The sequence below is a fragment of the Solanum dulcamara genome, chromosome 4 (assembly GCF_947179165.1).
Source record: "Solanum dulcamara chromosome 4, daSolDulc1.2, whole genome shotgun sequence".
Lineage (NCBI taxonomy): Eukaryota > Viridiplantae > Streptophyta > Magnoliopsida > Solanales > Solanaceae > Solanum > Solanum dulcamara.
This window is the reverse complement of record NC_077240.1, coordinates 16197588-16209824: the sequence shown is the minus strand read 5'-3', so window position 1 is coordinate 16209824 and position 12237 is coordinate 16197588. Positions and strand designations below refer to the sequence as shown.

The window sequence follows — 12237 nt, the reverse complement described above, 5'->3', positions numbered from 1 at the left end:
CTGGCTAGTAGGTATTTGGAATCATGAAGCAATTGGGCAGATGAATGCACCTATCGAGAAATTATATAATTTAGGATTAGTGTATGATAAAGGAGTTATTGTCTTTGATTATCACATTACTTTGCTATCGTTATTATTTTTATTATTCATTTTTTGTGCATTTATGCTATACATATTATTTTTTTTCTCTGTTATTTGGGACTGTGACTTTTGAGCCGAGAATTTTTCCGAAACAACCTCTTTATCTCCATGAGGTAGTGGTAAGGTATACGTACATCCTACCCTCCTCAAACCCGCTTGTGAAATTTCACTAGGTATGTTGTTGTTGCATGATAAAGGATTAAGAAATTAAAAGTACTAATCACATAATTATTTTACATTACATGGGGTTTTTTAAAAAAATAATTAAAGTTATAGTACCGACATCTGTCACCACAAGGCACCCACCATGATGATTAGGGCCTGTTTGGGAGCCCATTTATGGGTTTTTTTTTTCTCCAGAAATTGGTACAAGAGTTATATTGATGTGTGATTTTGGGACCACTCTTTAAGTTTTAGTTGCTTACCACATATAACACAAACACACCTTGCATTATTCTATTCCTTGACAAAAGTAAGTAATTAATTTACTGAAAAATTATATAATTTATATATGAATTTTGAATATTATTAACAAAATTCTTTATCTCTTCATTGAAAGTGTTTTGAATCTGTCATATTTTCTTAGGCATAATACATAAATATGATTCTTAACTTGGCTTCAGCTGACAACTATGATCTCTAATTTTACTAATGCACAAGTAGATACTTTCATTATCCAAAACTTGAACAAATAGACACATTCATCCTACATGACATCCTACATGGTAATTTTGTGTCCTACGTAACATCCTACGTGTATTGTGTCACATAAGATATGTGTGTCTACTTGTTCATTTTTATACAAGTTTAAGTGTCTACTTGTGCACACTCAAAGTTGGAGGACATAAATGTGAAATAAAACCAAATTAAAAGGCATATTTATGTACTTTGCCCTTTTTTTTTTACGTAGCATTCTTTTTAATTCTCTTTTTTTTTAATTATCAATCCACCTTTGAAATTAAAATTTGAATATTGATTTTATTTGTAAAAGATATTACTATTAGTAGTAACTTTTCTGAACAGTATGACAAAGAGAATAAAAAAGATAATTCTTCATTTGAAATAAAGAAAGCTGCAACTTTTCTTCTTTACCTCTTTTACGTCATGAATCTATGGCAATAATATTAGGGTTGTCAAGTTAACTAAAGTTTCTGGAAGATCAAAATTATTTATCTATTTTTAATAAAAGTCATTATTATTATTAAAACAAAAATTAAAAAGTGAGGTGTTTTTTTATTTAAAAAATACGAAATGCGTTTGGTGTAACAGCTGAATTTTTTCTTAACAATTTTCACGTAATACTCCATATAACATGCATTGTAAATTAAAAAGGAAAATAGAAAAAGAAAGAATTAAGCATATTTGGGGTGTAAATTATTTAGGAAAGTCTTTCTTCCTGAAATAGAACATAAAAAACCTTGGTGTTGGTATTTCTGGGGGGAAAATAGCAATCTTTATTTACTATTCATAAAGAGGTAGGGATATTCTAGAAAAAAGAGAGTACTATTAATTAATGAGTTTGAAGTAATGTCTGCCATATGGATACTGAACATATTTGTACGTTCTTTCTCACCTCCACAAGCTAAAATAGATAAAAACCAAAATGGTTCTGACTTTTCACATCACTAAATTAAAACATCATACAAATACTAGCTCTCTTTTTTTTTTTTTATTCAGCCCTTTCATGAGTTTCAACCGGCACTCCTTTATCGGGCGGATAATTTTACTTAACGATTTGATTAATTGGATATCGATTTTTAAATTTATTAATTCACTAGCCAATTTATAAATATCGATTAGTTCGGTAACGGATTATCAATTATCGGACGGTTATTGAGCGGTATATCGGATAAATTATTAGAAGTTCGTAGACTATTTGACAACGAGAAAGAACTTAAGTTGACATTGAAAAGGTGAAGCTGATTGAAGAAAAGATATACCATACAAGCAATAGTTAAAAATACATTGACTTCAACTTGATGACTCATATTTTTAGAGAATTGCACACAACCAAAGTAAAAGACTCATGTCAATTGGCTAAAGACCGAAAAAGAAGTGTAAGTATATGGTAATTCTTAACAAATTAACGGTTTATCCGATAAAAAAATTTAATAATCCGCCTCCACACTAATAAATCGTTAATTATAAAATTTTAATTCATTCCCCAACCGTTTATTCGATAATCCAATACTAATAAGTCAATTTTGCGATTGGCTTATCGATTACTATTCGATTTTGAATACCCTTATTTCAACAAGTTAACAAGTAAAATTTCAGTAAAAAATAATTTATAGTGTGTTTACATTAATTTATCCATTAAATGATATTAAAAAAAAGATAATATATTAATCACGGTTAACTGTATCAAGCGTACGTATAAAAAAATGTCATGCATCTTTTAATCTAACAGGGGTCTTTTGATGTGAATGATAACATCAAATAATTTCAAAATTAAATTATAGTGGTATTTAAATTGGTGTTTGATTGGCAAGTTCGAAATAATTTATCCCAAATTTTAATAAATAGTATCGGAATAAGTTATTCCTCCTCTTGAGTGGTACATTAATCCCAGAATAAGTATAGATAAATGACAAATATACCCATTTAAATATTTTTTATACATCACTTTTCACATTCATATATATATTTATATTATTTTTAATACCATATATGACAATATTCACTCCTTATTTTTATGATAATTCTTCATATTTTTTCAATTAAAAAATTACACTATATAATATAATTTTTATTTGAATAATTCTTATATTTATTTATATTTTGATTTTCTCATAAATCCTTTTTTACTTTAACAAATTAAAAATGAAAATTCTATTTTAAAATTAAATAAGAATTTTTTTTTAAAAATACACACGGACATCATAGAAATGCACACATAAAAATATTTAAGGTAAAGAAGATGGAAGTTTTATTTTAAACAATGAATATTGAATAACTCAAACTTGCAAAGAAAATATAAAAAAACTAAATAAAGTGAAGAGTATTTTTATAAACAAACAACCTATTCTTAAAATTTATGCAATACATATTATTTTAAATACAACAAACCAAACACTCAATAAGAAATAATATAAGCATAACTTATTCCATTATAACTAATCCAACTTAATTTATCTCATCATAACTAATCCTATCATAACATGTATTCAAACCAAAAATATGAATATGCTTTTATCACGCTCTTGGGTCATTCACACATATGCCTCTATTTTGGGGTATACTTTTATTTTTGACCTTGAACACTTTAATCTAACTAAAAAATAAGTGGACGAATATTTTTCAAACACCGAAATAACAAATAATTTTTATGGGACATGTACGCTTATATTTTTTTATCATAATATCTCACAAGTTACATTCTTAACACCAAAATAACAAATAATTTCTTTTTACAAAATAGAAATTTATATTTTTATATTATAATATATCACAAATTATTCCATTTGTTCGGAGGGAATAATGTATTTTCAAAAAAAAAGAAGAAGAGGAAAACACAACATATAACAATCTCTCTCTGGGTAAGACAAATATCTAAAGAGCGTATGCCCCCAAAAACATAACTTTAATTTCTAAATATTACAATAAATACACAACTTATGTTATATAACTTAACTAGTTAACTTGGTCTTGCTTCGCGCGATCACATAAATTGTTAAAATTTATTAAATAAGTTTTAAAAATATTCTAAAAGGAATTTTAATTCAGTTTATTATAGTACTTAAAATTTATATTTTTTGTAATTTTAAATCATCTAAGAATCTTTGGTCTTTTTCGAAGATGCTTTTAGATCGATGAAATTATTTCTCTTTATTTTTGTAAGTTGAGCTTTTTATGTGCATGTGCATATATATACATAATTTTTCTTTGTTTGTCTAAAATATATATACGCTTATATGTTTAATGTTTAATATATATATATATATATATATGTGCGCGCGCGCATGTATATGTATGTTATATAATTTCTTTTTATATGATTTTTTTAGATATCTATTTGTGTTCTTTCTTCTAAAATAAGTGCTGAGTTTTTAAGATTTTATTCCATAAAGGTAAAAATATATATTGTATTTACATTAAATAAATCAAGGCAAAACATATGAAAATATTATAAAATCTTATCGGTAAATAACTAAACAATAAAGTAGAAGCCTACTATATGATCTTAAGGAAAGTTAGTAAACATATATTTTGGAAATCTCAAATAAGTATTGTCTTTTTATTTTTATGATATACTGATTCTTTATTTTAATTGCAGTATTATTATTGAGTTCTTTTTGAAATCCAAGAAATAAAATTTAAGTTAAGGCACAAATGTATATGGTAGTTTTATGCAAGTTTTTTGGGAGAAAAATTAAAAAACCTCATTTCTTTTTTTAATCTTGCAAGAAAAATATTATGGGCATTTCGTGTTTATATATTACTATTTCTTATCATTATCCTTTGAAATTAGTAACTCTTATTTATGTATCTGGTCTAAACAAAATGTGTGCATTTCATGAAATTTAAAATAAATAAAAGGAAAGTACTAATAATTTTCTCACAACTGTCTTAATTAGTTAAATGTTACATCATATTACATAGAAAGCTTTTCGTTTTCTACATTCCATTACATTCTTATTGAATAATACTTAATATATAATTGCAATAGAGAAAAAGGGATTATTATATTAGACATATTAAATTATTTTATCTTATAAAATTGAACTATGCATCTAATAATCTTCATTACAGATCTTTCTCCTGCAAAATCAAATCAAAGAAGACAAAAAAATGACAAATCAAAAAGACAAAAGATGAAGCATAAAGAGAAATGAAAATAAAATAATCATCATATAAGTCTCAAAATAGATTTTTAATAGAGTGATTTTAAGGTGTCTTCAATTTGTATATTAAATTATTTGAGGGTTATGAATATGAAAGGTTAGGAGTTATGAACATTACTAATATTAATTAAGAGTAAAATTTATGTATTAAGGAGATTATTTTATAAAATAAAATAATTGAATGAAATGAGAGAAAAAAGCCAAAAAAAAAAAGAAAAAAGATAAATATGAATGGAGACCACAAAGATGTGTCATATCACCTTATCTATAATCCTCCTTTATTTATATATATATACAGAGAGAGAGAGATTTTTATAGAAATTATAATAAGCAAAATAAAAATTCAATTTTAAAAGATAAAAAAGCTCAAAATTTATGTCAAGCAAATCAAGTTTGAATGGATAAGAATGTTTTTATTCGTAATTTTTTATTAAATGAATAGCTGGGGAAATAATTAAACACCTAAGATGGGAGGAGGAAAATTAAACACCAATCAGTTTTAAATATCCTTCTCTTTTCCTGACACATTATTTTTCTACATCCATTTTTATTTATTTGTCAAATATTTTTTAATTTGATTTTTTAACTTATTAATTTTGATAAATCAAGAAAGAATAATTTCCTCCTCTTATTATATCCTCAATTTATTAACATTGAGTTGATATTTTTGAAAAATATAATAAATAAATATATTTAAAACTCTATTAATTAATATGAGTAAATTAATAAACTCATTATATCAATTATTATTTTTTTAATAAATATATCAAATTAAAATTTGATAAGTAAATTTACTGGCTTAACACCTAAATTAATGCGTAAATTTATCTGGAAAGATCTCTACTTGATGGAATTAAATAAGTATTACCCCTCAATAAAGACCGTTGATCATAACTTGCTACTTTTTATCGGTAAAAGTTGTAACTTGTATTACGTGTTTATATGAAATAAAAAAGAATTCTACTTATTGAGGTGGAAAAAAAGTAGTACTTCCTTCGTCACATAATTTATTTGATAATGTTTGATTGGATATGGAGTTTAAGAATAGAATATGAAATATTTTAAAATTTCTAGTTTAAAATAAATTACAATAATTTTTTTTATGACTAAGGACCGAAATTATTTTTTAATTTATTTGAAAATCAATATTTGACCATAAAATTTTTAAATCTAATGATGAATTTCCATTTTTTTTTAATACAAGAGAACTTATAATTTGTTTTCAACCTACTTTTCATTTTTGAAATTATATTTAACTACATTTAAGTATAAATATTATTTCAAATACTCTTTACCAAACATATAACCAAACATAACTTCTGCTTCAATATTTACATAAATATAAAATAAAGCAAAAAACTTTAGAATTTATGGCCAAACACCTACATATAGGGTATATGTACTAACCTACTTTGGGTCTAAATTTAGAAATATCTTTCCCCAGAAAATAGAATTAATCCACCTTTTTCTTACTATCTCTGAAATATATATATATATTTTTAAAAATACTGCTAGTATTCCTTACTTTTTATAGTGAGGATATATTAGAAAAAAAGAAGAAGCAGTATATGCGTAGATGATTGATGAAGTGAAGAATTGTATACCATTGAAAAAATAAACATATGCCATTGATATTCAGAAACAGTATGCTTTGTGCTTGTTAGAGAGAAAAATGTTTTCGTCAAAAATTAGTATTTGTTTGTTTTCTTTTTGATATTTGGTAAATAAGTGAAAAATATTAATATTTTAAAAAATATTTTATATTATGATTTAGGCAAATACCATGAGGGCAGATGGCGAGGGTAGGAGTGTTGGGAATGACAGTAAGGGGTGACGTGTGTTGGAGGGTGGGTAAGAGATAATTAATATGAAATACTATTTTATTAAACTTATTGTCTCTACTTTTATTAGCTAAGTCATTTTTTCTCTTTTTTTTTTTTTTTTTATCTTTGAGAAAACTAAATATAGAAAATTTGGAAAGCATATTAGGGTCTGTTTGAATCTGCAATATGAAATCATAATTAGTAATTATGATATAAAATCAAATTGATATGAAGTTAAAATTTTGTTAGATATACAATTTAAATTTGTTAATTTATATTTTTCTTATAAACATGAAAATCAAATTAATTGGGGAAACTATCAATATTTTGACGTCATTAAAACAGGCTAACCACTAGTTATTATTTAAGAGAAGCAATGCATATTTGGCACTCTTTTTCTGTTTTTAGTGAACTTTGTAGGAAAACCAAAACTAGCTAAAGATGAGAGTTTTGTTACTACGTACCATTCCAATTATATTATTTGTCGATATCTTTTTCTTTTTCTCTTTTTCATAGTGGGGTTATGAAAACGACCTTAATGAAAATGAAAGAAAGAAATAGAAATATGTGGCCTTGGCTCTTTGTTGCTTTTGATAATTGATGATATCTACCCGTCTTTTATTTTAATTATCAAATTTTGACTTAATATATTTATTAAGAAAATAATAATTAATATAGTGAGTTTATTATTTTTTTCTTATTAATTAATAAAATTCTAAACATATTTAATTATTATATTTTTTAAAAAAAATATCAACTCAATATAAATAAATTAAGAATATAATTAAAAATATATATATATTTTTTTAATTTGTCAAAAATAATAAATAAAAATAAAAATTTAATTATAAAATATTTGACAAGAAATCAAGCAACAAACTTTGCACACTACCCTTCCTTACTTACCCCTTCCACTTTTTATTTTTTGCTTCTCTCTCTCTAGCTCTCTTACATTTCCTTTGGCAAGCAAAATCATCTTCTCTGAGATTTTTCTATATTTGTAAGTCCTCATTATCACTACTCCACATGTAGATAGCTACAACTTATAACCCTTTAATAATTTCTTTTTATTGTCTCATTTCTTCTATTGGATGTTTTTGTATCTCTTCCTTATAAAAACATCCTTAATTTCTTGTATATATGTTGTATGAAAATTGTTACTTACAACAATATTTCCTTCCTCGTGATTTTAATTAAGTTGTAGGTGATTATATTATATTTATCCTTGTTCAATCTTTTGCTGATTTAATTTGTGTTTTGTGTGTTGAAATTATTAAGATCTAAAGAGATGGTGAGAGGGAAGACTCAGATGAGGCGTATAGAGAACGCCACAAGCAGACAAGTCACTTTCTCTAAGAGAAGAAATGGTTTGCTCAAAAAAGCTTTTGAGCTTTCTGTTCTATGTGATGCTCAAGTTGGATTGGTTATTTTTTCTCCAAGAGGAAAGCTCTATGAATTTGCCAGCTCTAGGTAACTAAATAACATATATATATTTCTATGATGAGTATATATATTCTCTCTAATCATTTTACATCAGCCTTAGGTATTTGTTTCTTGCAGATCTCATTTTTATTTGTACCTTGAAAATCACGAACTAAATGTGATGATCGATGTAAATGATATATGTAGATGTAGATCCAAGCCCTTTTTATAAGTAGTTCTTAATTAATTAATTACCTAATACTTAAACAAGAGAGCCAAGTACAAATTTTAAGGAAATAGACTGATATTTTGTCCTAATTCATTCATGAAGAGGTACTTAAAAAAGTTTCTACTTAAACACGTTGGTAATCTTTATTTAGAAAACTTAACCCTAGTTATTAGTTAAAAGATTCCTCTTAAATGACATGTAATTTTGTTCCATATCTCATAGGACCAAATTAAGTTTTTCTTGAGTAATTTGACAACAGAAAGAGTATAATATCTTGTTTAATTTGTTGTAGTAGATTAGTACTAGTTATCCTCATCTCATGTGTGGTTTAAGGGTGTGTTCCATAGAAAGGAAAATATTTTCTAATTTACTTATATTTGATCGGTCAAATATTTGGAAAATAATTTTTCTCTAAAGAAGCAAGCTCTTAAAAGTGAGACTTAAAAGTGAGAAAAGTAACTTCCTCCTTAAAAGTAAGGAAAACAAATTTCAATATGAGTGACATTCTACGGGATTCTGTCATCACCACCTTTCAATACATCTCATTTTATTTGCCACCATCTTTAGCCTTCATCCCCACGGTAAGAAATCCACTTATTTTTCTAAAAAATATTTTTCTACATACCAAACACACCCTAATAAGTAATTAGTATACTGCCTGATATTTTAATTTAGAATAAACGGTAAGGAGGTACTCCATCTGTCCCATTTTTTTGACTTTTTTTCTTTTAAGTTCAAATTAAGTTTTTATTTTTTTGAAGTATAATTGGGAGCCAGTTGTCAAAATTATAGTACTACTAGTTGATTTCATGCTCTATATACGTTCTTGGGCTGTTCCCATTGTAACAGACGAATCTTTTGGGTAGACAATTACCTATTTCTGAATGGACATCAATCCTCAACGTTGCAGTCTAGATCACTATGCTTATACATAAGCAAATATATGCCTTTTGTGCTTCTATATATGATACTATATATGTTTCTGTCAGAAAAATCATAATTCTGTTCTCTTATTTTCTTTGTTAATATATGGACTACTTGGAAGAATATTCATGTTATTACCCATAACCTTGACATCCTAGTAAAAGGCATGCTTCCATAAGTACAAATAAAGAGACAAATTTGAACAACATGGTAGTTTTGTCTCCTTTTTTCCCCTCAAATGTTCATGTAAGTTTGCGAGCATTATGATCGTTCTACAAAACGCTTACTATCTCTCTCATAAGTTACAAACAACTTTGACTCCGTCTATCACGTTTTTGACAAATGAGAAAAAATCATCAAATCTTTTATTGTATCTTATGAAATTTGAACCCTAATGCAACTATTCTACCTGTTGTTGTCGCGATCTCTTGCACTATAACAAAAATAGTTTTTAGTGACAATAAATATGCACATTAATAAAGAATGCTAAAGTCTTTACCATTATTAGTTAATTGTCATTGGATCCAATGTCGCTTATAAGTTTTAAGAACATTTACAAAGAGTGCTAAAATATAATTCTAACTAGTTATTGCCTCTAAAAAGATATATTTAATAGCAAATAAACTAGATATGCCTTCATTCTTTTTTATTTGTAAAATAATACCAACCACCCAGGCTTTCATCTCGTGTGGTGTTGGAAGGTTGGACTTAGACTCCTAACTTGTATATTATCAACAAAAAAATAGAATACAATATTGGTGACATAAACCTTACCTCCAATGCAAACAACAAAGTAGAAACAGCATAAATGGTTCTTTAGAGGATACACTTATACATAAAAGCTCTCGAAATGGTATGCTAGTTATTGCTAAACATAAGAATCTTTATATATATATATATATATATATATATATATATATATATATATATTGAAAAATATTACCCTATTTTTTTGTGTGTGTTGTAATTCTAAAGTTAGCAAGACCAACTTTGTCCATTCTATATGTTCCTCTCACATATAGGTCGATCCACGGAGTACATACCTATATATGTTCATATTTATACATAAGTGTTGTTCAAATTTGGCAGCATACCTGAGGTAATCGAACGCTATAAGATGCATACTAAAGGCAAAGTTCAACTTGATGAAAATCAATGTGTGGATATTCAGGTAACCATGCCTTGTATAGTATATATATGAATGGCAAGCAATTAGTGTATTTGTAAAAAGTAAATAAACAAATAAAGGCTTACATTATGTATGCATAATGCAGCATACGAAGCAAGAGACAGCAAGTTTGATGAAGAAGTTAGAGCTCCTTGAATCATCTAAAAGGTTCGACTATATAGCTGCTATTTCATTTTACTACTCCCTCCGTCCCGTTTGATCGGGTATGATGTTAAAGAAAAAAGGTAAGACTGTTACGTTATCAAATTGCCCTTCTTAATGCTTGCTTTTAGTTGACTTTTCTTCACAAGAAAGTGTTAAGTTAGTAAAATGGAGATGGCGCCAAATAATTAAGGAAATGTGACATTTTTCCTAAATAGACTAAAAAAGAAAATGGTGTTACATAAATTGAGAAATATCACATATGGAGTATCTTTTACTATGTGTCAACATTGAGAGTAAGTTTTAAAAGAGCTTTTCAATATTGTAAATGGCAACTCAGGAAACTGTTGGGAGAAGGTTTAGGGTCGTGCAGCCTTGAAGAAGTACAACAAATAGAGAAACAGTTGGAGCAGAGCGTCCGCACTATCAGGGCTCGAAAGGTTTAATTTCTTTACTCAAATAGCTGCATTAATTAATCATCTACTTTGAAATCTAGGGAATCAATTAATTACTACTTGTTATGCAATTTTGTTCTTTTCAGATGCAAGTCTTTTGGGAACAAATGGAAAGATTGAAAGAAAGGGTAAGACTAGCTAGCTGCAACGTTACAATTCATATATTCATGCATGATGTCATAAGTGGGCAATATTTTAAGAGAGTCTGAACACCATAGCCTATAATAATTTTGTTGCTTGTTATGCTAAGAATGTGTAAGTAACTTAATCTAATTGTTTGTTTCTTACTTTCTTGTGTAATATATGCAGGAGAGAGCTCTTACAGCTGAAAATGTGATGCTGAGGGAGCTTAAGGTACAATCAATATCTTTTCCTTTTCGTCTAGATTGCCAAATCAAACTTCAGATCTATACATCTGAGTTTTTTTTGAAATTTATAAACTTCAATTATATGTGGCTTAAAATAAATGCGTCTAATTTGGCTTTTGTTTTAGTTTGGAGGAAAATCAAGTGGAGAGAAGGAAAGAGAAGTAGTAATTTGTATAGAAGGTGGTAGTGATAAATCAGATGTGGAGACTGAATTGATTATCGGACCTCCTCATGACTCCAGAACAAGGCGTTTAATTTAAAACATGTATAAATTTTTATCAATTATCAAATAGAAAGTAACTAGTATTCTATCTCAAGTCCTAAATTATTTTGGACATGTATCAGTGGGTTTCTTTCTTAATTAAGGAGTTTAATTATTTTGATCCTTTCTTCTCAGATGCAATTTGTACTTATTGGGATGATGTATGTATGGATTATTACACATTAATGAAGCTTCTTTCTTTATCAAGTTTAGCAGTACATTTTCATATTATATTTTTCAATGAACATATTTTTAAATTTATCGAACAACTAGAAAGAGAATACATTTAACTCTAATGACGACCTAAGTTACGTACTTCATACTCGTCCACTTTAGGTAATCAACAGATATAATTGTCTGGTATTCCATAGCTATTGGCCTAATTTAATTCACGTTCATTAAGTGAAAAATTACTCCCAATATCTATTTTTTATTGTTT

The 12237-nt window shown here is 26.8% G+C and overlaps 1 protein-coding gene across 1 annotated transcript; it reads left to right on the top strand.

Moving 5' to 3' along the window:
* Positions 1 to 7700: 7700 nt before the first annotated feature.
* Positions 7701 to 12005, top strand: LOC129886618 (MADS-box protein SOC1-like). Its single transcript, XM_055961383.1, has 8 exons — positions 7701 to 7808; positions 8087 to 8278; positions 10473 to 10554; positions 10658 to 10719; positions 11054 to 11153; positions 11255 to 11296; positions 11478 to 11522; positions 11662 to 12005. The coding sequence occupies exons 2-8, from the start codon at positions 8097 to 8099 to the stop codon at positions 11794 to 11796; spliced, it is 648 nt and encodes a 215-aa protein (XP_055817358.1). The 5' UTR covers positions 7701 to 7808; positions 8087 to 8096; the 3' UTR covers positions 11797 to 12005.
* The last annotated feature ends 232 nt before the right edge of the window (positions 12006 to 12237 follow it).

Coding starts and splice junctions, on each gene's coding strand:
- LOC129886618 (XM_055961383.1), top strand. CDS start 8,097: ATGGTGAGAGGGAAGACTCAGATGAGGCGTATAGAGAACGCCACAAGC. Junction 11,297..11,477: donor TGGAAAGATTGAAAGAAAGG/GTAAGACTAGCT, acceptor TAATATATGCAG/GAGAGAGCTCTTACAGCTGA. Junction 11,523..11,661: donor TGATGCTGAGGGAGCTTAAG/GTACAATCAATA, acceptor CTTTTGTTTTAG/TTTGGAGGAAAATCAAGTGG.